This window comes from Ambystoma mexicanum, chromosome 7q, assembly GCF_040938575.1.
Source record: "Ambystoma mexicanum isolate Mex_15411 chromosome 7q, UKY_AmexF1_1, whole genome shotgun sequence".
In the NCBI taxonomy this organism is placed as follows: domain Eukaryota; kingdom Metazoa; phylum Chordata; class Amphibia; order Caudata; family Ambystomatidae; genus Ambystoma; species Ambystoma mexicanum.
Genome location: NC_090941.1, coordinates 1,004,467,180 through 1,004,493,834, shown reverse-complemented (window position 1 = coordinate 1,004,493,834; position 26,655 = coordinate 1,004,467,180). Strand labels below are relative to the sequence as shown.

At 49.2% G+C, this 26,655-nt stretch overlaps 1 protein-coding gene across 1 annotated transcript in view; it reads right to left on the bottom strand.

The window, feature by feature from the left end:
* Positions 1–5,444: 5,444 nt before the first annotated feature.
* The window catches only part of PGM2L1 (phosphoglucomutase 2 like 1), a 1,482,539-nt gene continuing 1,461,328 nt past the window's right edge, over positions 5,445–26,655 (bottom strand). Inside the window, exon 14 of the mRNA XM_069640198.1 lies at positions 5,445–6,917. Within this exon, the coding sequence (XP_069496299.1) occupies positions 6,815–6,917 (103 nt within the window). The 3' untranslated portion in view covers positions 5,445–6,814. The remainder of the gene's footprint in view (positions 6,918–26,655) is intronic.

The window sequence follows — 26,655 nt, the reverse complement described above, 5'->3', positions numbered from 1 at the left end:
TACCTGTGCTCCCTTCCGATGCTACTGCAAGCCGTTTATAACATCTTGGGAGCAGATGTTAAGGTTAAATAGAAGAACATGAATTGTTCATGTTTATTCTACATGAGAAATGTCAGGAATACGCTGTGCACTGTTAAGATTAGAACATGGAAACTAACCGATTTCCGCCATCCCACCTTTTTGCATCGTATCTCCCACAACGAGCAGAGGACAGCTAGAATTTTGTTTTTCTCTGGATTTCCTGGGGCACATGAGATCCATTTTAAGCGTTCCATTTAATTTTTGTTTCCCGGAGTAAAGGTAGCAGGTGTAACTCTGAGGCATTCCTCAAGTAGCACTTCTTTGCTTGCTGAACCTCTATGCTCAAAGGGAAGTCTGTAAAATGTTCAATAAATAAACATTCTAGACGTCTGTGGTTTAACACCAAAGTACCGTAGCAGGAGTGGCAACCTACTGAGCTACTACAGGCTGTGTGTCTGGTTCCTTCTAGTTATAAGCTTTGTGTACTTTTGTTTTGGTTGCTGTTTTATTGCATTCCTAAACGCGCATCTCTCTTGAAAAGTTAAAGGGTCGACTTGTATGGTTAACCTTGATTCTTTGAACTTTTCTACAGTGCCATCCACTCAATCTCCAAGTATTGTATCACCTTCAAAATGCATGTCTAACAGTTTGGCTGGCTCATCCATGGAAAAACCCAACTCAAAATATCAGCTTTTCATGTTTGGCATTTATCTTCGAAATTAGTCAATAGTACCTAATCTCCCCAGTTACGTGCTTAGGCCTCTCATACCTCATTTATCATAGCAGATGTCAAAGAGCAGTATACACGAGATTGTTGGCACAGATCTTCATGCCAAGGTTGCTAAATACCATAACTTCTTTGCTGTTTCAGCTATTCTACTCTACTGTACGTGGCAAAAATGTTGCCATTCATTAGAGTTTGCCACACACACCAATGAATCTGCCACTGGGTAGTCAAAATAAGATTTGATCTATAGTAATTGGGCTCTACTTCATGTGTCTTTCAATTAGGAACGGATAGCTGAATGCATCAACAGACAGTAATATAGAAGAGTCACTTTATTTTATCTCAGGTCTGTTCTTGTATGTCCATTAGATTCTGTGCTGCTGAGGAGTCTAAATCACAGGCACATTCATCGGATAGATCTTTTGGGAAAGGAATGTGCGTATTCGCTTCCAGTAAGCACTCATTGTCACTCACATCGCACAAATCTCAAAGTTGTGGATTTACAACGTTTTTCAGTGGCATATTGTCTTCCACATAGAGGAACGCTGCAGTACTGTAAAAAGCCGTCAGTAACTAGTTCCTGATATTTCCATTTTATTTCCTTAGGCATCCTGAGTTGCTCTACTCATCTTCAATTATCCCAAAGGGAACCAATGTGCATATTGAGCACCTGGCACAATAAGAACAACGCTGAAGGCAACATCAGGAGAAGGGTCCAGTAATGCGTTCATTTAGTTGGGCACACTTTGTTTTAGATGGCAGCGAATACACTGCAGCTCTTGGTGTCACTGGTAAACATGGGCCAGTTCAACATCAGATCTTCTATTTGAAGGCACAGTGAAAGTTTAAAAAAAACAGCCACTTGATGTTTAATACAATGTTGTTCCCAACTTTCAGAGACTGCAGAAAATGTTCATTTCCCTCCGTTTGGCTTAATATCCTTTAATCGCAGGCTGTGTTTTGCAAGCCTTATCAGTGTAGGCTCCATCAAAAAAGTGAGGATGCTGTTTAGACCATCTTATTCGTTAGAATGTTGCTTCACAGTGTATTCTGATTCACGATTGTGCTATTTATTATTTTTATGTTTATCAACGGCGACACAGTCTAACAAAACCTTCAGATGTTCCTACATGCCATCCCCACTACCCCCATCCTGTCCGCAAGTGGAAGCAGAGGAGTGGTCATTTCCAGCTCATGTATAGTGCACCTGATAATTGCGAGAGGGAAAAGTATGAGGGGCCTGCCACATAGTAGCAGAGCAAGATAGCTTCGAGTATATTAATATGCCTTGCTGAAATCACAACTCAGAAGACAATTTAAGTTAAGGATGTGTATGGAATAGTGGCTACAGCCTATTCCAAAACTTAACCCTACCTACACATGAACTTGTCATGCTCAGAAGGCCCATCTATGAGCCAAAACTCCCTGTTATTGTTCCTTTCGTTTCAAAGTCGCCAGTAGAAAAAAGATGGAACTTCTAGGAATCAATTTGAAAATTGTGCGTTCCCCAGTTTGGACTTGCTAGCCTTACTATTATGTACTATTATGTACTACACACTAAAGTTGATTAACTGTTCCGGAGCTGACTGACAGAAGTGATTTGAAACTGTGAGAAGTTCTTTTTTGTAAAAGTATAACCTGTAGATGTTTCTTAGTAAAGTTCTTGTGAGTATTAGATAGTTCTGTCTCTTAAGATCTATGGTCTGGGTCTTGTGGTGAAAGAGCATAGAACTAGTTTTCCGTTTGAGCAGAAAATGGTTCCAGTACTGGAAGAGGTGAGGACATGCTGAGGCTACAAGCATCAATGAATTGTGGTACAGCTGGACATCTTCAGCATTCTCGAGATGCAACAGAAAAATGGTGGTGGGTGGATGGTCAAGATGAGAAATGGTGAAGCCTAGTCTTTCCAAACCATTTGAGAAGGAATCCCTGAAGTTGCTGTCCCCCAAAATCATGAAGTGGGGACCAATGAAGATGCTTCAGTGGAAAATAGGTATGCACCAGACTCCATTAGTTAAAATATTCACTTGTGCCCTTTAGTAGATGAAATAGTTATTTTTAAGGCAACATGTGTAGACACCTCTTTCCTCAAGTTTGATAAGCCATCTGTAGTATTCAGTCCTACAATCAGCAATACAAATCATAAAATCAATGTGTCAAGCGGAAAATGTAAAGAGATAAGTTGAAGAATGGGCCCTGTTCAACCATACAGCAGACGATAGGGAAATTCTCTCTTGTTGCAATTGTGCAAAAAAAGAAGCAAGGCCTATTGATGGAATTCACTCAGGCCTAACTAAGCATTCTCAAAAGCGCTACCATCACTTGGGAGGCACGTGGGCTTAATCCCACTGACTGGCAGGTTATAAAGTACTGTAGTTGGGATATAGACATTTTGCCAAAGCCTGATCTATATGAAAGGGGAATTTGGCTGGAGCAAGGCCAGCAATAGAGTGCACTAGTTTCCTTTTCCTATACATTCTGCTTCCTGCTATAATATTGTGCCCTGTGCTGATCTATATAAAGTCGAAGCGCTCAATGAAAAGCAGCCTAGACAAACGGATGCTGCCCACATAGACCATTAAGGTTTATTCTCTAAAAGGCTGGATGCAGGTCCCAAAGAAGTAGTTAGGTCCTAATAAATACTTTAGTTGAAGGGCTTTCCCAATCTCTGTACCGTACCAGTTGTACTCTCTTAAACCTTCTTCAGAAATGAGGTGCTCAATGAACAACCCATCTCCCGAAGGAAAGGTTTCCTCACTGTGTTTTGTATTATCGAGTTTGGTGGCCAGCCCAAACTGAAGTGCCAAACAATCCATGGAGGTGTGCCTCCTAAGCAGGCGACACCGACGGTAGGGCAAGTCCGATAGCGAAAATGAATAGCTATCGACCAAAAACAGTTTGAACCTGCAACCTTTAAAGCGTTAAAAAGGAGTGCATTTCTTTTGGGACCAGTGCTGGAAAAACAGGCAAAAGGCGAGTCCATGGAGGCTTAACCCACCTAGTTTCATTACAGTAAAGTGAAGCAGGTTCCAGCCCTACCTTTACAGTGCAAATCAACAAATGATTGTGATGCGTGGGGTATGTATGGAGGGAGAGCCATCCATATAGAGGGCCACAAATGAGAGGCAACATCCCAGCTGGCTACCAGTACCGGAGCTCCAAGAAGCTAAGTGGGCTATTCTGAAATCAAAAACTATAGTACCTGGTACAAACGAGTGCATATATTTGTAAAAGCACATCGTGAATTAAATCACTCTAGGCACTGACCTTAGGTGCCCAATGAAGCAATAGGGCGATTCTGAATACCGAAGGCAGACCCGTTAGCTAGCAGTCAGTGAGTATGGAATCAGGCATTTTGTGCCTTTTGGCGTCTCAATGTTGTTCTTACTGGGTAATAAATGGCATTACAATTAATTCAATCTGCAAATAACATTAATTATACCCAGTATATAACATTTCCTCACAGCTCAGAATGTGGTAATGGATCCATTCAGATTATTTGAGTCATGTGAATAAACTGAAATTATTTGATTGATTAGATGAAGCGACAAGTTTTCAGGCTGCTTAGGTATCATTACTGGCAGGCCAAGATAGTTCCTGTCGGAGTTTCCCACTCAAAAGCAGTTTACCAATGTGGCTATGTTGTGGACTGGGACAAGAAGAGCAGGACCATATTCAACAACTGCCAAAATATAGCTAGTTTATTATCCACAATTCCGAGGTAACTTAAAATACAGATTAGTTACAAGTCAGGAGCAGGTGCCTCAAACATTTGGGGCTTCTGCGGAATGGGTGTTTTGTGTGGTCGGAAACTTAGAACTCTGAGTGATGGCTCATTTGAGTGGCACATCATGACATGTAGGTGGTAGTGCAAGAATGCATCAACTCAGTGTCATAGTGGAAACTAAGTGTATTGTCCCATATATACTGCCCACCAGATACACAATCATGCATTCAATAGGACTCAACACTTTATCATGGCAAAAAACAGAGCATTTTATAACGTGATGGCTTGTTGCACTTTCCATCAACAATCATAACAGGTTAATCAGCTCTGCATCTTTTCTCATTTTTCTGTACACTCTACCTAGGATGCTCGTAAGGCCATAATCTACACTTATTTAGTCTAAAAGTATTATTTGTGCAAATAAAGGTATATCCACCTCAAACCAACATTTTGTCAATATTCATTGAGTCCTGAGAAACATTCTGCTTTCAATAGTGCAAAACTTCAGCATTAGATAGCTGAACATACCGTTTCACTAGATCACAGAACTTCACAGCAGTTGAAGTTAAGCAACTGAATACTAAGACTGTTACCATCTCAAAAATATGAACTGAAGTCCATGGTAGTTGATATTGGAGGCACATTCAAGGCCTGCCCTTCATGATGCGGCAGCTGACATTGTCTTACCACATGATGAAATAAAAGTGAATGTATGGTGGGAAGCGATGCACTCCATTCTCATCATGTCAGACCCCAGTGCGAAACATGTGCCAGACCTCAGTATTCCTTCTGAGCAAACAGAGGCACAAAAGATTTTGTGACATTTGCATTTCTGCATTTTCTGTTTAATTTTAACCTAACAAATCGCTTGGTACTCTAAATTCCCTGAACAACTTTGGTGGCATGTATTCTCACTTTTTATCTTTGTACATGTATTTTCTTAATCACAATTTGAATAGAGCAGATATCTTGCCAACATGCATAACTTTTTTATTTAACTTACACCCTGACAGGTAGCAATTTATGTGATACACTTATTACCGATGCTTATAAGATACACATCCTGTAATAGTGGTAACATCCCTGTACAACAATCCAATGCTTCACTCAATCCAGGCAACAAAACATACTGTGGACAATAATATATATAGAGGAGACAATATTCACAGCTGAACAATAGATCAAGGATTAACTACCCAAAGGCACTAATTACATAAAGTAATGGATCAGATTCACCTAGCGTTGATTTAGTCCAACCAGCAGTGATGTTCCAATTGCATTTCTACCATATTCATAATGTGTTTCTTAAACTGTTTTTCAGATGCACAATATACATATAATAAATATCCAGCTGCAAGAAAAACACAATAACTCAACTATGATTTCTCTCTCTTTAACAAGGTTGGCTAGAAATACAAGCATGTCCAGAGCAACTGAGCACATATGCTCTAAAGGGTACTCATAAGAAATTATCATGAGAGGCATGACACCTGGTGTGCCAGTAATTGGTTTATGATCCTAATGAACAAATATCTAGCAAGGTAAAAAATAAAAAAAATAAAAAAAGAATTCTAGTCCCACCATACTGACTTAAGAGCTCAAAATGTATCCTGCGTCAAGTGCAAATATCTAATGCCACATTTTCAGAGGACGATGAGCTGCACCCTGAAAATGGCAGCATTCAGCTAAAGACATAAATGCAATGTTTCCGAAATATGGATAACATATGTTTAAGACCCGTTACAGTAAATTATACTTTTACTCAAATATACAAAAGCAGTATATTTCAATCTGCAAATAAAAAATGTACTTTAACATAAAATTACATAACTTGGATATCAGGATTAAGGAGAAAAGCTTGCTGGCTTTTTGAAATAATACAAATTATAAAATATAAAGGAAGAAAAACTGGAAAAAACATTGTGCAATACTTCAGAAAAGAACATATTTTACATAACACAAACAGCAACAATAAAGGTACATACATAAATAAAAATATATAACGAAATGTACTGTTCCAACAAAAGATAGTTTGTACACTAGCATCTGACTTTTTTATAAATAGTTTTCAGTCACCATAAATATGTGGTGCTATGCAACACAATTTGCTTTGGTCAAAACTAACACAATCTTAACACTTATAGAATGAAAAGCTTAATTCAAATCCTGTTGAGAAAATAAAATAAAGTGATGCAGTCTTTAAACACTTGCAGAGCCTATTACAATACACATGTTTAGGTATCACAATGGACGGAAAGGGCGTTGAGAATGTAGTTATGTTTGTGGTTTCTTTATCTCCATAGGGCAGAGACAAGAACAGTAGTGCATTGTTCCAATTTCTACACAGATCGCCAGATCAGGCCATTCTTGCTAGGCTCCAGGAATTCTTCAACTAGTGCTTCAATAAGTTTCTTGAGGTCTTCTTCTAGAAAGGATTTGTCACTGAATATGAAACAAAACAATTGAAAATAATTTAACCCACAGGCTAAAACACAAACACGTGTACATTTTACAAACAATGTCAACTACTGTACTATGAAAAAACAACTACTGAACCATGACACAGAGCCCCAGATACTGCACTTGAAGCCTACATTACAGATGGGAACAGACCACTTTGGGGTGCAGTCATGGTACTCACCATAGTGACTAATGCACTCCTAGTCCATAGTCCCCTTACCTCCATACTGTATGGGCGTCCCTTGCTAAGGACAGGAGATAGAACCTTTTTCACCAGAAAAATCATCTTCCCTTTAAATTTAGATGCACGTGGCCCTGGGAGCATGCGCTCCCCTGACTCTGCCTACCGGCGTCACTCCTTAGTCCCCTTTGGCGCGTCGACAATATTAACATTGCCTAATGACACCAGATCTATTAGGGGGGTGGATGGTGGGACGTATGGAGGAAAGGGGACTATGGACTAGGAGTATGTTAGTCACTACGGTGAGTAACTTATAATTACTCCTACATCCTGTCCCCTTTCCTCCATACTGTATGGGCGATTACAACAGAATGTAGCGCCAGGGTGGAGAGTTCCCCCTCTTAAGAAAACAAGTTCCTCAAATCTGCCTGGCCAAATGCTGTGTTCGACCTGGCGCTGGCATCTAGGCAGTAGTGCTTGCAGAAGGCCGACTGAGTATCCCACGTAGCCGCTTTGCTGATAACCTGCCACAGAACGTGCCTCTGAAAAGATACTGCCATGGCCTTAGCTCTGATGGCATGGACATGCATGTTTGCCGGCAATGGTTTGTGCTGGTCTTCATACGCCTCTTTGATGGCCATAACCATCCACCTTGCTATGGAAGCCTTGGAGGCCTGACAGCCTTGTTTTGATCCCCCAAAGGTGATGAAGAGGGCGTCTGATTTATGGAAGCTTTTGGTCCTGTCTATGTAGAATCTTGGCGCACGTCTGACATCCATACAGTGCAATACCCTCCGAGCCTCATTAGGGTCAGCGAAGAATGTCGGTAACACTATCTCCTCATTTAGGTGAAAGGCGAAGACGAAATGCGGGGTGTGTTCTGAGCATCGCCTTGTCCTTGTGAGTTGTAGTATGTGGCTCTGAAGCCACCAGCGCCTGAATCTCACCAATTCGGCGTGCGGAGGTAAGGCCCATGTTAGGGAGAATTCTCATTTCATGACCAATTTCCCTTACCTAGTGAGTCCCTCAGCAGCTTTGCTGGATCTCTGGAGTGATTTCATTCCACTTGATAAGAGTGTGAGCTTTCCTCCCACTCTTACCCATGTTTTGCTATGTGTCTTTTACCTGTTTGTATGATTGTGGGCTCTGGAGTACACCACGTCAGTGGCCCCCTTCTTTTGTGTGTTACACAGCGCCTTCAGTGAAGTGACACAGGGATGTCGTTCAGACTTCCCACGACTCCCATTTCTAAGGATGACTACTGTCCCCCAGAAAAGAGTAAAGTTGGCATTAACTTTACTTAGTCAAATTAACCACAGATCCAGTACACCCCATCTTACATGGAGTACTGGAAGGGTTAACTCTTAGCCCTTTTTATCTGTACCTCCTAGAGCATTGTTTCATTCTTAACATTTAGAATTGGCTGGTGGTAGTGGTATCTACCCTAAACTTTTCTACCGCGGGTTATCTTATATAAACGTGGTAGTATTGTAGGCTATTGTATTAGCCTCGAACTTAAACCCGCTTGACCAACAACTTTTTTTTTGGCTCCGATGTGGATTATTCGCCATTTCTTTTTGTTAAACTCCTTCTTGTGTTTACTTTGCGCAGCAAACCAGGTTTGCCGCCTTTGTTCACTGTCTTTTGGCGGGCTTCTGCCAAGAAGCCCTCCTCTAGGCTCCTGGGTGTCTAGGTGGGCTGAATGTGAGGGAGGGAGGGGTGTAGTCACCCCCTGCACAGGGTATCTTAGGAAACCCAAGTCACACTTTTTCATGATTGGCTGAGGTGGTTGTCTGGGCTGGACAACCCCCCTGCTGTGTGATTGACAGCCAGGCTGTGTGAATGGGGGATTTTCGCATAAAAGACAGGTCTCTTGGGCTGGAAGTCAGAGAGCCGCCAGTGGAACTACAAGGAGCCGAAGAGAAGCGGAGGAGAGGTTGACTGCTGCAACTAGCCCTGCTGCAGTCCTGAGCCATCTACCCTTCAACGACTAAGAGAAGATCCAGTCTGGAGTCTTCTTCCCTTGAGCCTGGTGGGGATAACCAGCTAGTCTTCTTCAGTCAGAGGAATTCCTTTGTGGTCGGAATCACTGCACACTGCTGTAGTGGTGCGGATAGCCACCTGAAGAGCCTCTCCTGTTTTAAAGGAGCGCACCTTTTGTTCATTGTCGCTGTTGCCGGTCTCATCCCTGTGTGGTGCAGACCCCCTCTTTGTCCTTCTTCGTGCGGAATCTCCAGGAACAACTGCCGTGGCACCAGCTTCTTTCTGTGAACAAGGTAGTGTGTCCTGCTTGAGGAATTTGGGTGAATCCCTATTTCTCTTCTTCAAGGCTTGTCCTTACTTTTCCCTCCTTCTTATAACTTTTGCTTCCGAACATTGACAATATCAAAGTACTCTTGGCTACGTTGAATCGTGAACTGTCCGACTGTGTGATCCTCGAAAACAGGCACCCGGTGTCACTTGACTTTGGCTCCGGCCCTTTGACACTTGAATTCCTGTCTATGAGTGCTCTTCGATTCTGTCTGCCTAACTAATATATTGCCTATGATTTTTGCCCCCAACTCCCTCTGGGTATCTCAGGTGCTAAGTGTGTTTTTGCACCGGTAACATTTCTTGCCGCGGATACGCATTAATTTGTGTAGACCGAACTGTCAAAAAGTGATCGCAATCGTATTCACGGTAACGTGTCTTGTTTCATAAGACCGGTCTGCTTAAACACAGGGTACTTACCTTGAATTATATCGTACAAAAAGAATTGGTTAGTTGTAGTGCATTTTACATGTGGTTCTGAATTTAATAGAAGTGTTGTGTTTATAACAAATGGTTTAAAAATGAATGTACTTCTATTTTTTACCTGAAACCTTGAGTCAGTGTTTGCTTAGGTCACAGTAATTGTGGTCCCTTTGTGTAATCTCTTCTACTGCTCATATACTCTTGAGATAAGCCTGGCTGCTCCGCTACTGCTACCACTTTAACATAGTAGTACAGGCTTGTACAAAAGATAAAACTTGTATTGCCACCTGTAGTCTTAATTTTGTGTAGTGGTCCCTAAGGGCACTGCACAGGATTCTGCCTAACAGCCCACTAGCAGGGCCGTCTTAATGGTAACTAGCCTGATGTCCGTGGACGCCGTAGGCTGGAATGGTTTGCGCACCAGTGCCCCCAGTACCACATTCAGATGCCACACGGAGTGTGGTTTCTTGATAGGTGGATAAAGTCGACTCAGACCCGCCAAGTGCCTCTTAACCACCAAATTTGAGGATGAAAATACTTCCTCTTCCGAGTTCCTGTATGCTCCAATGGTACGTGCAGCATGTGTCTACCTGCACCCCTGCATTTGCAAGTTGTGCAGAGAAGGATAGAAATTTGTCCAATTTGCAAGTCAATGGCTCCATTTCCTTTGCTTCTGCCCAGTGATAGAACCTGGTCCACTTGCTTTTGTACTGGGGCCTGGTAGCATCCCTCTTCGCACCCGTATGATAGCCAGGTTAGCCTGTGACAGATGCAGATGCTTCAGGGTGACCTGTTCAGGAACCACGCTGCAAGGGCTAATTTCTGCGGGGCGGTTTGAATCACTGTACCCCCCTGCTGAGAGAGTAGAGGTGCTAGACCCATCGGGAGGTGGACCGGGCACTGGTGCGCCAGGCTGAGCAGTTCTGAGAACCAGGGTCTTGCTGGCCACCATGGAGCCATCAGGATGATCCAAAGGTTCCGCGACTCCCTTATCCTGCAGATTATCCTGTGCACCAGTGGAGTGAGGGTGGGGGGAGGGGAAGGGTACACATTCATGTTGTTCCACGGGATCTGCATTGCTTTGCCTAAGGAACCCCTGCTTTGCCCCAGCCAGGAGGCAAACTGGGGGCACCTCCTGTTGGTACTGGTGGTGAAGAGGTCCACCTGTGGATGGCCCCACCTGGTGAAGATCCCCTGAAGAACCTCCTCGTTCAACGGACATTCGTAGCTGTCCGAGCCCAGCCTGCTGAGCCTGTCGTCCTCTAGGTTGGACTCCCCCGGGTGGTGGACTGCCGACAGGTGTATGTTGTTCACCAGAGCCCACCCCCAAATGTCTATCGCCAGTCTGCAGGGGGGAGGGGACCTGGTGCCACCCTGCTTGTTGATGTAATACATGCAGGTTGAACTGTGTGTTTGAATGAGAATAGCCTTTACGGTGATCATGGGGAGGAAGGTTTTGAGGGCAAGCCAGACAGCCATCATCTCGAACCAGTTGATGTGCGCCAACTGCTCCTGACCGGACCATACTCCATGGACACTGTGGCTGTCCAGGTTAGTCCCACATCCCTCTAGGGATGAGTCTGTGGTATAGGTGACCAGAGGTGTTGGTTGCCGGAAGCTCCTGCCTATCCGCAGGTTGTTACCTGTACCCCATCAGACTAGATCCCGGTGGAGATGTGTGCTGATCTGCTCCACCTGAGATCCCTTCTCCTGATTCCAGGAGGCTGAAAAGTATAGCTGCAACCTCCTCATTTTGAGCCTTGTATATTGCATTGCAAGGAGACATGCGGCCTTGACTCCCAGCAGGTGTTGGTACCACCACGCTGAGGTCACTGCTCTGAGAAAATGTGCAGTGGCCCGCTTGATAGCTGCGATCTTGTCCACTGAGGGCAAGATCCTCTCGGAACTCGTGTCCCATATAAGACCCAGGACGGTCAGACTGCGTGGACAATAACAGACTTTTTGAGATTGATAGAAAATCCCAGGTCGTATAGTGTATCCATGAGGGTGGAGGCCGTGTGCTGGACCGCCTGTGGAGATCTCGCCCTGACTAGCCAGTCGTCTAGATATGGGTAAATGTGATGGCCATGTGCCCTTAGTAGGGCTGCCACTGCGTTCATTAGCCCTGTAAAGACCCTGGGGGCCGAACTGAGTCCAAAGGGTAGAAGCCTGTATTGAAAGTGAAAACCCATGATCCTGAACCCCAGGAAGGACCGATGGGGTTCCTAGATTGGGAGGTGTAGGTAGGACTTCCTTCAGATCCAGGGAGCACATCCAGTCTCCCCTACATAATGTCTCCACTATGAAGGCTGGGGTAACCATCTTGAATGTTTAGAAGGGAAAGGTTCAAGGTGGAAAGGTCTAACAACTCTCAGGACAGCCTGGTTCTTTTTGTGTATGGCGAAAATGTGTGAATTGAAGCCCAGGACCCTCTGCGAGACTGGGACTTCCTCCACTGGCTGGCTCATTACGAGCGAGTGGATTTTAGCCAACAGAGCAGCTGTACCAATCTGCGCAAGCGGAGGGGAGGAAGGAGGAAAATGAGGAATGGGGAGCCGGAAGCCCATGGACAATACAGAGAGGATCCAAGGGTTTGTGAACTTTGTCCGCTAGCGGTGTACGTGAAGGGCAAGCCTGCCCCCCACCGGAGACTTGTGTATCCGGATGGGCCTGTCACAACTTCTTCCCCTCTGAGGCTGGGCCTGTGGAGGGGACTGGAAAAAACCCTTGTTAGCAGCCTTGTGCTTTTTGCGCCTGTGCTGGCTACAGGATCTGTCTGGACCGTCTCTCCTGGAAGCCCCTGAAGCCTCCCAAGGACCGACCTTTGTTCGAGCACTGATGCATCTGGCTGTAGGTCTTCGGTGCGGACTTAGTAAGGACAGATAAAGATTTCATTGTCTGAGCTATTCTTTTTCCTATTGAGTTCCTCATCTGTTGTTGAAGGGAACAGGTCGCCCCCTCAAAAGCCAGTTCTAGTATGCGTTTTTGCAGATCTGGATTGAATTATGCAGCCCTGAGCCAAGCCGTCCTTCTCATGTTCATGGCAATGCAGATAGCTCGCCCTGAGGTGTCAATGTGGGCCACGGTGGACTCCATTATGTCTTGTGCCACGATTTTGGCCTTCGCCAGCCCAAACTTGAAGCGAGCCTGGCTGTGAGTGGGGAGCTCAATTGGCAATTTCTCACCACAGCTTCTGGTTGACTGCCGCCAACATGGCGTCGGCCTGTCGCAGGTGGCGGGTGGCGTTAGAATAAATGTTATTCCCGAATGCCTCCAAAAGCTTTTCCTCCTTGCCCAGGAGTGCAGAGGTCGAAGCCACCGAGGAGGATTGTGGTTTGGAGTATAGCGATGCTGCTACCATCACTGAGGAGTGTGGTTGGGGGTGCACCGACAATAGGAGGGGGTCCACTTCTGTTAGCCTGTACTTAGCATCAAGATGCCTATTGGGAGGTTGGATAGAAAGTGGCTGAGCTCTAGTAGGAGGACGTAGCTTAAGAACTTCAACCTTGGTCTGTGGGATTCCTAGGTACTCAGCCAGGCCCGCCAGCCGCTCGTGAAAATCTTTTGCTGATGATGCGGTGTCCGGGTCTTCCTCCTCATCTGTGTCCACTGTTATGTCCTGCCGATCCGGTGGAGCTGGAGGAATGCTGGGCACAGGCAGCTGTGGTGTGCCGATTATCAGTGCCGGAGGCTGCTCAGGTCGCAGAGCCGAGGCCACCGTGACTGGAACAGGCATGGGAGCCGGGGGCTGAACTGGAGCCAGGGGTGGTATGGTCACTGGTGCTTGCAGCTGTACAGGAGGGAGCATATCCCTGATTACGTCCCTGAGGATGGTACCCATCTATGGTGACCTCATGAGGGTGAGGAACTTCTCGAAGAATCTGTCCTCACAAGTCGGAGGTGTGCTCGTTATAGGCATAGTGGTAGGGCCCTGAGGCTGCTGTGTCCTGGGCATGACCTGTCTCGCTGTATAGTGTGAGGTGTGTCTGCCCTGCGAAATGGATGGATAGGCTGTGGACCAAGTGACAGGAGATGACCAGTCCCACCTGGAAGCTTGTTCCCCTGCCTGGTATCCGAAGGGAAAAGGCATCGGGTGAAGCACCATCTTGTCTGGCCCGGTGGCCATTTTGTTTTGCTCCGAGCCACGGTCGTGGAACTTGCTGAGCTGGGACCGGCTTCCACCAGTACACTGGGCGGTGGCGATTCTGGCCTTCCCTGCACCTCAGTTCGAAGCCTGGTAGGCGGTGTGCCCTTCGCGATGGTGCCGGTAGTGCTGCATGCAGGCAGCCCCCTCAGACATGGGTCTGGTGTTAGGGCGTAGCCCTTCGGGTTGGGAGCCGGTAATAGAGCCTTGTAACCCCTCAGCGGTAGCACCGGTAGGATCCTGCAACCCCTTGGCCCGGGGGGCGGTAGCTGGAGCTGCCTCGGTGTTCTTGCTGGTCTTCGGACCTGAGAGGTCCCTCCCGCTTGGTGGCCTCCCCGGGAATGAGACGCCCTTGCGGGGTGCGGAGGAGAACAGGGCACCTACCTTGGGCCTGGTCTTCCGTTCCACGAATGCTTTAAGGTCCTCTGGAGGCGATCGTCTGAAAAGCTCCATCCACCTGGCTGGTCGATTCTTGAGCGTGTGCAGGGTCAAGGCGGCGCACGCAGTATAGCTGTCCCAACCGTGGTCTGGGCCAAGGCACCGGAGGCAGACAGCGTGGGGGTCGGATGTTGAGAAGGGACCCTCGAACGCAGGACAGCTTATGAAGGCCGTCTTCAACATGCACCGGGGAGGAGTGTGGCGCAGGAGGACAGAGCAGTCCCTAATATTGGAGAAGAAAAAAGAAGACAAGAATACTTCTCCGGGGAAGAGTGCGTGGAATTACTAGACCCGAGGCCTAACCCAGGAGCGCTGGTGAAAGCAGTCGGTTCCCGTCGACGCACAAAAGAGGACTTGGCAGTGGCGCTGGTGGACAGAGTCAGGGGAGCGCATGCTCCCAGGGCCGCGCCCCTGCACGCATCGAAATTTAAATGGGAAGATGATTTTTCTGGTAAAAATGTTCCGTCTCCCGTCCCTAGCGAGGGACGCCCATACAATATGGAGGAAAGGGGACGGACGTAGGAGTACATATTCTTACACTCATTTTGTGAAAGTAAAACATATGTTCTTATATGTAGGATAACAAGCCTGGATTACAGGCTGCAACTATTTATTTCCACTCAAGCAGAAATACTAGCACAAGCGTACACTGGCTGAATAGCACCCTCCAGACTAGATTGTAGTAAACAGATGTTGGTTGTAATGCTAACCCTATTCTTAGCCCACCATTGATAACTATAAATCAGTGAGCAGAAGGAGTTGCATTAGAAGGGAAAGACCACAAGGAGGAATGCTGGAGAAACCACGTGGAAGGAGGGAAGAAAATAGAAACTCCAAGAGGAGGAAAGCTGGCAGACCAGGGACAGAATACGGCCGAGATGGGAAAGAATAGGAGGGAAAAAAAGGTGTAAGAGAAAAGTTGGAGCAGTGAACTAAAGGATGCCATCAACAGGATGAGGGGGGAAAAGTAGTTGGTGGAAAGTAAGGTTCCTAAAGGGGGGAACCAAGAGATGGAAGGCTGATAGAGTGGGGCCTGGATTGGAGAGGGACCGAGGTACCAGAGCTCAGAAAGTAGAGAGCCTGGTGGTCATGGGGCCCAAGTCTGGCAGGGCTCTAGGTTGCAAACTAGTGAAAAAATATATCACACTAGAGATGGTCTAGTCCGGGACCATAATCCAGAGATTGTGAAATTGGCCAATCCAGCAGCAACACTTTAGCATGGTTTTTAAATCCCCTGATGCATCCAAGCTAATCAGGAAGCAAGAAATCTGGGCACTATCAACTGGTAGTTACCAAACATTTCTCACTCTGACCAGCCACATCAAACTTAACTGCTTTCCCTTCCTGCCACTTCTCATCTTGTGCAGCAATTCCTCCCTCCCACTCCTCATCCAGGCGCATTCTAGTCCTCTACGCAAAGTCAAAGGCAACTCTGGCTTCCTACTCACGGTGTAGCCGCATATTCCTTATCCACCTGCTGCAGACAGTTATCACAGAAAACCTGGAGCTGCCCTTTATCCTGCAGGCACCAAACACCACCTCTCCTGTGCTGGCCTACATTGTTTAGACAAGTAAGTCACATTGCCAGGGCACCATCCCTGACACCAACTGCTGGATTCTCTTTTAAGGGATGGCACATGTTTTGGAGGGCTGGGAGTGCCCCTCAGCACCTCTACAGGTGCTATATGTGTTTGTCTCCTCAACACAGGGCAATGCCAGGAATCATGTACACTTAACCTCCTTAACAGCCTTCACTTTGCATAGTGTCACCATAAGTTCTAATGCTTAAAAAGAAAGCATCCTGGGGGGCGTGGCTTGGAGCGCCATCGATGTGGTTGCTCCTCTGAGGCCGCCCGTGGGATGTCCGCCGCCGCCGTCGAAATCTGGCGGTTCTAGGCGGGGTTTCGTGTCGCTAATGCCATCTACAGCGACCGGAACCGACATGGCATAACCTGGCTAAACACCGTCTTCGACCATGGCGGCGTTCTACTAGAAATCTGAAGCTGAACCTCTCTCCCGTACACGACGGACGAAACTAAGATGGCCGCCATACCGGGGCTCAGCAGCACGCTCCGCACCTGTCGGTAGCGGGACCTTGGGAGGCAGAAGAATCGGAGAGGGGGAGCGGTACCTAATATAGAATCCCCCGATTTCGGTTGGGCAGCCTGGATTCCTCCTGGGTTGCTACCGAGAGCAGGTCCCCACTCCTCTCTCCACTTTGCAGATCAAGTCGGGACCACTGCGGCCATCTTGGATCAACCCTACCGAAGTCCTTCTCCCCGTTCCACCCTTCCTGGGGCGCCCCTGCCCACCCACCTACACCTGACCCGGAGCGGAGGCCAGGGTGACGGAGTTCTCCAGCTGCCATCTCCCACCGTCCTGGGCCTTGCCGCTAGTCTCCCGACTGGAACTGTTTGGCGTGAGCAACATGTCGAGACAAACAAGTGAGCAAAGGCACGGATATCTCCGCCATGTTTACGGCTACAGAGAAACCCAAGAAACAGGAACCTCCCAAACTGACCCCACAGAAGCAGCAAGAGGACAGGGGCGAGCTTGCCACTAAAGGAGACCTAATAGCCTTCATGGCGGACATCAAATCTGAGTTCCGCGCTTGCCTCTCGGAACTCGCCACCAAAGTTGACCAAACAGATCAGAGAGTCACAGAACTCGAGCAGAGGTTTGGAGAGATCGAAGATCATGCCCAGGAGCACACCACCGCTCTGGGGGAAATGCAAAAATCGATCGATTCCCTGCATCACAAATGCGAGATCATGGAATTTAAACAGGAAGATCTCGAAAATAGGGCCCGGCGCAATAATCTCCGCATCCGGGGCATCCCATCCTCCATCCCCGATAACAAGCTAGCGGACTACGTGGCAAATTTCTTTGAGGCTCTACTTCCGGATCTGGACAAATCTCGGCTCATATTGGACCACACCCACAGGCTTCGCCAGCGCCGCGGGACAGATTCGGACCCCCTTCCAGACGTGATCACTAGGGTCCACTTCCTTACAACGAAAGAAGCGATATCAGCGATCAGCCGCCAAGATGAAGAGATCACTTTCCAGGGCACCCCTCTTCAAATTTACCAGGACCTTTCGGCACTCACGCTCCAGAAAAGAAGAGCACTTCGGCCTCTGACATTATTCCTCCAGGAGCAACAGATCCGTTACAGATGGCTGTTCCCGACAGCTCTTCAATTCACATATAATGGCACCCTACGCCGAATCAGCCACCTGGAAGACGCGGAGAAAATCTTGCATTCGGCCGCTCCCTGGGACCCTCCCACGCCACTCTTAGAAGGGACTGAGAACCCTGGTCCACCTCCCTCCCCAAAAGCTAAACGCACGCCTTGGTCGTCGATACAACGAAACAACAAGAAGTGATGAACGTGGACGCCTCCACGGTCCCAGGCTCCGTCAACGAGCTAGCCGGGACACAGATATGCTCGTCTGAATTAGAACCCGCTACCTACTTGCCAACCTCTTTTAAGTACACGACGACGGCGGGGCATTCCCATGGCTCATACCCACCCCAAGGATACTTTCCATCTTCTGTTCCTTGGGAACCCACAGTATGGGACAATTGGCCCTGTTGGCCTTAGGTACGACCGTACTGACAAAGTCGGTCTACCGCCCTGTTAAAGTTGCGATCCCCCGTTGGGATTTCGCGTTAAAACCTCAAGTGCAGAATGATTTTGTGAGTGCTTCCATCAGTCATGGCAGCTGAACCTACACCCCAGGACCCCCCCCCCTAACGCAGGGAACGGAGAGTGAGCCTTCAGAGGACTTTCAGTCGCTTCGGATCCTCTCCCTGAATGTTAATGGTTTGAATTCTCCCAACAAGCGAAAGGCAATTCTATTAAAACTCCGCGACGAGGAGGCCGCGATTGCCATGCTTCAAGAGACCCATCTGTTGCCCGCTGATGTATCCCGCCTTCGGTCTCGGCTATTTCCGCTTCAATTCTTTGCCTCCGGCACAAGCAAAAAAGGAGGCACGGCGATTCTCTTCAGGAAAGACTTGAACCCACAGATTCTGGAAACAAAGACATGCCCAGAAGGCCGATTTATAGCGATCAAATGTCTCCTGTTGGGAGACTTGTATACCCTCGTTTCAGTATACGCCCCCAACTCTGGACAATCACATTTTTATGACGCCTTGGGCACATCGCTCGCCAACTTCGTGGAGGGCCAAACGATCGTCGGTGGGGACTTCAATGGGGTCCCTGACCCCACTAAAGACCGATCACACCCCCCGACCCCAGGCGACTTCGCCCAAGCACTCAGCCTCCTTCATCTCTTTAGGACCCTGGAGATAATAGACTCATGGCGGGTGTTTCACCCTGATGATAAGGACGTCTCCTTTTACTCGTATGTCCACCGCACCTTCTCAAGGATTAACCTATTCCTGATTTCACCTCACACGTTCCCTTCAGTTAAGAAGGTCACTATCGGCACAAGAGCGATCTCCGACCACGCCCCAGTGCTTCTGGAGCTTCGGGTTCAGAACCCTGACCCCACCACCCCGCGCAAATGGATGCTATACGACCCAATCCTCAACGACATGGCCACCAGAGACAAGATCGCAACGGAAATAAAGAACTTCTTTGTGGAAAACCCGGCCTCAGACACCTCATTAGCAAACAACTGGGACGCCATGAAGGCACTAATCAGGGGCTCCCTGATAGCCCAGGGTGCGGCCTACCATCGAGATAGACGACGAACCCGGACGGCCCTGGAGCTTGAATTGAGAGAGGGCGAGGCACTCCACAAGGAGAAAGGCTGGTCCCCCAGAACACAACGGGCCATTCGCACGGCACGGAAAAGACTGGAAGCCCATTACGCGGAACAAACCGCCCAACTAATGGCGAAGGTCAAACAGTCGTATTATGCGAAGGGCAACCAAGCGAACAGGTTCCTGGTGGCCAAATTAGCCAAGCAGAGACACAGCACCGCGATCATGAGCCTGCGAGACACCAACGGGGTCATACTATACTCTGAACCCGAGAAGCAACGCCTCGCGATTGAGCACTTGGCCCAAACCGTGAAGGCAACCCCACGAAACCCAGCACAACAGAAGGAATACCTTCGGCAGGCAGAGGTGCCCCAGCTCTCCGACGCAATGAGAGATGAACTGGAGGAGCCCATCACGGGGGAGGAAATTGAGGACGCCATCAAATCTCTCAAAACACGGGCCCCTGGCCCGGATGGCTTCTCAACCAGGTTCTACAAGCTATTCAGGTCGCAACTGACCCTTCATCTCACCACCCTATTCAACTCTTTCAGGGAAACGGGGGCGGTGACCCCATCGATGCAGGAATCGACCACCATCCTTTTGCCCAAACCTGGAAAAGACCCAAGAAGCATAACTTCTTATAGACCCATCGCACTCTTGAACATAGATGCGAACATTTACTCGAAAATTTTGGCGACCCGCTTGAATCGCATCCTGCCGAACATCATTCATCCAGACCAGGCTGGGTTTATCCGGCACCGGACCGCAGGCTATAATATCCGGAGAACCCTGAACCTGGTGGACCTCGCCTCCCGGAACTCCCAAAAACTAATCCTGGTGGCCCTCGATGCAGCCAAGGCTTTTGATAGGGTGGATTGGACGTTTATGGGACACACTTTAGGGGCCTTCGGCTTCGGACCGGCGTTCCGAACGATGGTGCTGGCCAACTATGATCGACCTACAACAAGCCTGAGGATCAACGGCCACTTCTCGGCTCCAATCCCCTTGTCATGCGGGACTCGGCAGGGTTGTCCGCTGTCGCCCTTACTTTTTGCACTCACCATGGAGCCCTTCGCACAAAAAATTAGGCGGAATGACCAAATCAAGGGCATAACAAGCGGCCCTTCACATCATAAACTTGCCCTATATGCGGATGACATTTTACTTACGATCTCGGAGGCCCCCTCATCGCTTGAACAGGCGATTCGCGAAATCGCCAGCTATGGCGAAGTCTCGGGCCTCACCATAAACTTCGATAAATCTTCCGCCTTGGGCATTGGCCTCACCCCAGCAGAGCGAGAATCGCTGACTAGGATGTGCCCGATAGTATGGAAAAGGAGCGCCATCCCCTATCTGGCGGTTTACATTCCGGCTGATCCAAAGGAGACGTACAAATCCAATTTTCCCCGATTTCTCAAGGAACTGGAGGGCGACTTGAAGCGATGGGGGACACAGGAGATTTCGCTGCTTGGACGCATCACGGCATGCAAGATGAACCTTCTCCCGAGATTTTTGTACATATGCGCCTCACTGCCAGTGGCAATCCCCACTCCGATTCTCAGAGGGATCCAAAGGAAAATGCTGAACTTCATCTGGAGAGGTAAGAAAGCGAGAATCCCTCTCAGAACTATGCTGGGGAGTCCCAAACTGGGGGGACTGGGGGTTCCAGACCTTCAGGCCTACAGAGTGGCAGCCCAACTGGCCCGGGTCCAGGCCTGGCAAAATACGACAGACCGCCCGAGATGGGTGGAGCTGGAACAGTCGCGGACCCCCCTGCCTCTGCGATTTCTGCCACACATCCCGCCCCCCCTCAGGTCCCATGGGGGAGAGCTCCTGCTGTCGACCAAACACACCCTTAGCACTTGGGACTGGGCGCTGAGACGAAAGGGAGTGCCAAGAGGACTGAGCCCACACTCCCCGGTCTTTCTCAACCCAATGTTCGCACCGGGCATGCATCCCCGCAATTTCCAAAATTGGACCAAGGGTGGGCTAGAAACCATAGACCAGCTGTATACAGGGGAGAAACCGCTCACTTTCGCCCAATGTAAGGAGAAGTTTCAACTTCGGGAATGTGACAGATTTACTTACATCCAACTACGCCACTGGTGCTCACACCCCCAAACCTTGCAAGCAGCGACCCGTCCTCCCACTGCCCTGGAACTCACCCTAGGAGACCTTCCGACTCGCGGCAGCGTATCCACCCTCTACAGACGCTTCTTAAGCGACTTCCTAACCACAAGAACCCGATGTATGGCTCAATGGGAAGCGGACCTAGGACACCCGATAGAGGATCAAACCTGGGTGGACATATGGACCCGAACACATACCGCATCCACCTGCATCACCAACAGAGAATGCGCATACCAAATCATGCTGCGATGGTACTACTCGCCCCTCAGACTCCACCATATGAACCCCCAGATAGACCATGCTTGCTGGAGAGGATGCGGCCTCCCTGGCTCTTTCTTCCATATGTGGTGGGACTGCCCGAAGATCCGACCATTCTGGAAAGCTTGTCTAGAGTCTATTTCGCTGATTACGGAACAATGATTCCCTTGAAACCGGAACCGATCTTGTTAGGAGCTCCAATTCCCGGGATCTACCCGCGCTCCGGACCCAGAGCGAAACTATTGACTCACTGCCTACTGGCAGGGAAAACGGTGGTGGCCCGAACCTGGAAATCCCCGGAAGGCCCCCACATTGCCCAATGGTGGACCAAAGTATGGGACATTCTGATAGCGGAGAAGGTAACGGCAGCACGAGCGGGGATGCTACACCGCTTTCAGAACATCTGGGCCCCAGTCCTGGAATTCGACCAGCGCTTCCCCGCCCTGACCTATAGGCCCGCCAGACCCCTCTGGATCTTGACGAACCAGGCGAGCCCGGAGGAAGACTCCTGACCGCTGAGGCTCCAGCCGGACCGCCCGGGCGGGAGGAGCCCGCTCGCAGAGCCTGTGGGACTGATAACCCAGGGAGGAGGATAGAGAGAGAAGACACAGAGGGGGTCTAAAGACTGGGGGTCAACTTGCTGAGATAATCCTTGCATATAATGTCTGTATTTATCATTCTGCCTTGATTTAAAATAAACAAAGTTAAAAAAAAAAAAAAAAAGCATCCTTAAAGGGATAGGCAGACAACAAACAGGCTAGTCAGGAGCCATGCTCTCGTTCTGGCAAGATTGGAAAGGCGAACAAGGTTACAAAGTTTACCCAGCAGTCAAGAGACAATGACCGCCAACCAATGGATCGCTGGGTACTATGACCGGTAGGTAGGTGGTCTCGAGGTTGAGCACAGGTGAAAAAGCATACAAAGAAGGCGTTGAGCCTGTGGGGGATCTGGTGAGACCAAGACAGAAAGGGAGAAGAATTCTAGAGCACCCAATCCCAGACACAGACCCATGCGAGAATGCCCTTGGTGGCAGGGTCTATAAAGATGATGGTCTGAAACGGAGGACAGACAAGGAAGAAATAGACTGTCAGCAGCAAACAGATGACCAAAGCCCAGATGAGCTAGGTATTGCACTGAAGTGTCTCAGACAGCAAAAGCTGGACGAGATCAGTGTATAACTCCTGCCTTTGAATGAACATAATTATTTACCGCTGGTAATGTTCTTTCTATTGGACGTTCTTCCCACACATTCCTCATCTTAGATATGTAATCTTATATTTATATATTAATTCTCCTGGTTTGCAGCTCTCTGAAACCTTTTTCCCCAGCAAGGGGCATCGTGCACACTGACGTTGATGGCCGTCTTGTCGTCGTTTCCGTGACCGGACGTGACGTTGATGCACGTACAAATAGTGCACTCGGCGTCCAGTGACCTCAGTTGTTCTTTCCCCATTACATAGCCACGTTAGTGATTTGAGACAAAATGTCTTCTGTTAAATTATAAGTTACTCACCGTACTGACTAACCTACTCTTAGTCCATAGTCCAGTTTCCCCCATACTGCATGGGGCGTCCCTTGCGAGGGACGGGAGATGGAACCGTTTTCACCAGAAAAACCTTCTTCCCCTTTAAATTTAGAGGCACACAGGGGTGCACTCCAGGGAGCATGCGCTTTCCTGACTCTGCCCCCCGGCGCCACACCTCAGTCCCCATTGACGCATCAACAATAAATTTAACATTGCCTAATGAACCAGTATTATTAGGGCGAGGATGGTGGGACGTATGGAGGAAAGGGTACTATGGACTAACAGTATGTTAGTCATTACAGTGAGTAACTTATAATTACTCTTACGTCCCGTCCGCTTTCCTCCATACTGCATTGGCGATTGCAACTGATTGTAGCCCCAGGGTGCAGAGGAGACCCTCCATAAGCAAATAGGTTCCTAAGAATCGCCTGTCGGAAAGCCGCATCAGATCTAGAGCCGGCATCCAAACAGTAATGCTTGCAGAAAGCCGAGGGAGTGGCCCAAGTGGCCGCTATGCTTATGACTTGCCAAGGGACATGGCGCTGGAATGCGATGGCCGTTGCCTTGGCCCTGACTGCTTGGGCGTGGATGTTTGCCGGAAGTGGCTTGTGCTGGCCCTCGTATTCTTCTTTGATGGCCGAGACCATGCAGCAGGATATGGAGGCCTTGGAGGCCTGATAGCCTGGTCTTGCACCTCCGAAGGTAACAAACAGGGCGTCTGACTTGCGGAAGCCCTTGGTCCTGTCAAGGTAGAACTTTAGGGAACGCCCGACATCCAGGCAGTGCAGAACTCTGTGCCTCGTCCTTAGGATCGGCAAAAAAACATATGAAGAACTATTTCCTCGTTTAAGTGGAAAGCAGACAGGCAGCAATGCTGGGTGTGTCTGCAGGACTACTGTGTACCTGTGAAAGGTAGTATATGGTTCTGAGGCGACCAGCGCCCAGATCTCGCTGACTCTGCAAGCCGACTAGTAAGGCCATCTTAATGGTGACCAGCCTTATGTCTGCAGACGCCATTGGCTCAAAGGGTTTGTGCGCCAGGGCGCCCACGACTAGGTTTAGGGCCCACACGGAGTGTGGCCTCTTGATGGGCGGGGAGAGCCTTGCGAGTCCCGTCAAATGTTTCTTGACAATCGGATTGGAGGAGAAGACACCCCTCCTCCGAGTTCCTGTAAGCCCCGATGGCTGCGAGATAAATGCGGCAGGTGTCCACCTGCACGCCAGAGTGGGCGAGGTGCGCCGAGAAAGAGAGCACAGCGTCCGAAGTACATGCCACGGGGTTAATTTCCTTGGAGTCTGCCCAGTGGCAGAACCTGGTCCATTTACTTTTATACTGGACCCTGGTAGCCTTGCTCCTTGCGCCCTGCATGATTTCCAGATTAGCTAGGGAAAGGTTGAGGTGCCTTAGCGTTACCTGCTCAGGAACCACGCTGTGAGGGCTAGTTTCTGTGGCATGGGGTGGATGTCCCTGCCCCACTGCTGCGCCAGAAGATGTGCTAGGCCTGTTGGAAGGTGAATCGGTGGCATCTCCGTGAGGCTGAGCAGCTCCGAGAACCATGGCCTGGCCGGCCACCATGGAGCTATTAGAATGATGTTGAGCTGGCGAGACTCCTTGATCTTACAAATCACTCTGTGAATCAGCGGAGTGCGCGGGAAGGCGTACGCTGTCATGCCATTCCACTGAATCCGATATGCGTCGCCCAGGGAGCTGGGGCCCTGTCCCTGCCAGGAGGCGAACTGTGGGCACTTCTTGTTGTGCCAGGTGGCAAAGAGACCCCATCTGTTGAAGATCTGAGTAACAAGGTTGTTTAGATGCCACTCGTAATTGTCCGCTCCCAACCTGCTGAGCCTGTCCGCCTCCAGGTTGGATTCCCCCAGGAGGTGGACTGCCGTGAGGTAGATATCATTTTCCAGGGCCCACTCCCACATGCTGTTTGCCAGGCTGCAGAGTAGAGGGGATCTGGTGCCTCCCAGCTTGTTGACATAGTACATGCTGATCGAGTTGTCTGTCTGGATGAGAAAAACCTTGCCCCTGAGACGTGGAAGGGATGCTCTGAGCGCTAGCCAGATGGCATTCAGCTCCAACCAATTGACGTGGAATTCCTGCTCCTGTCGTGTCCAGGTGCCGTGGACCGAGAGATTGTCCAGCGAGGAGTCCATGGTGATGGTGACCTGCGGGGTCGGAGGCCGGGAGGTAGGTTGCAGCCTATGGACCACCATGTGATATCCGGGTGGACGGATGGAGGAATGTTGATCATCTCGTATTGAGAGCTCCGCTCCTGGTTCCATGATGCCGCGAAGTGCGCTGTATCCTCCTCATCCTGAGTCTTGTGAGAGGGATGGCTAATAAGATCGGTGCCAAAAGACCCAAGAGGTGCTAGTACCACCAGGCCGAGGTCCCCTCTCCAATGAGGAAGTGAGTCGTGGCCCTCTTGATGGCCATGATCTTGTCCTCTGACGGGAACACCTACTCGGAGCATGTGTCCCAGATGAGACCCAAGAAAGTCAGTATGCGTGGGCTGCAGCTGCGACTTCTTGAGTGAAAAGCCCAGATCGTGCAGTGTGTTCATAAGAGCATGCGAAGAGCGGTGAACCGCTTGCGGAGATGTGGCCCTGACGAGCCAGTCGTCGAGGTATGGGTAGATGTGGAGGTCCTGCGCTCTGAGGAGGGCAGCCACAGTATTCATGAGTCTGGTAAAGACCCTGGGGCCGAGTTGAGGCCAAAAGGAAGGATCTTGTATTGGAAATGGTAGCCCATGATCCTGAACTAGAGGAAAGAATGATGGGGCTGCCAAATCAGGATGTGTAGGTACGCGTCCTTCAGATCCAGGGAGCACATCCAGTCTCCCTTGCATAATGTCTCCGCTATAACCATCTTGAATTTTTGTAGAGGTAAGGAGAAGTTGAGGGTGGAGAAGTCCAGCACAACTCTCAGGCCTGCCTGGTTCGCTTTCTGAATGGAAAAAACCCTGGAGTAAAACCCCAAGCCTCGCTGGGAGGCTGGGACTTCCCCCGCATCCTGGCTCTCTACGAGCGGTCGGATCTCTGCCAGAAGAGTTGCTGTCCCAACTTGAGAAAGTGGAGGGGAGAAGGGAGGAGAGGCTGGGATGGGTAGGCGGTACCCTGTGGATATTACCGAGAGGATCCAGGGGTCCGCAAAATTCTGGTGACAGAAATGTGCATGGAGAACAAGCCTGCCTCCCACTGGAGACACGTGGAACCGGAGGGGCATGTCATGCCTTCTTTCCCTCGGAGGCTGTTGTGGAGAAGGGGGACTGGAAAAAGCCCTTACTCTCACTCCCCTTTTGTTGCTTGCCCCGATGTGGAGTCGGCGAGTGGTCCGGCTGACTGGACCTCCGTTCTTGGAAGCCACGCAACCCTCTGTATGTACGCCCCTTGTCGGAGAGCTGCTGTGACTGGGTGTACGATTTGGGCGTGGTCTTTGTTAAGATGGATAGAGACTTGGCCGTTTGTGAGCTGTTTTTCTTTTTGTCCAGCTCCTAGTCCATGGTGGAGTGGAAGAGGTCCTCCCCTGCCCTCGAACGGCAGGTCTAATATGCTTTCCTGGACATCCGGG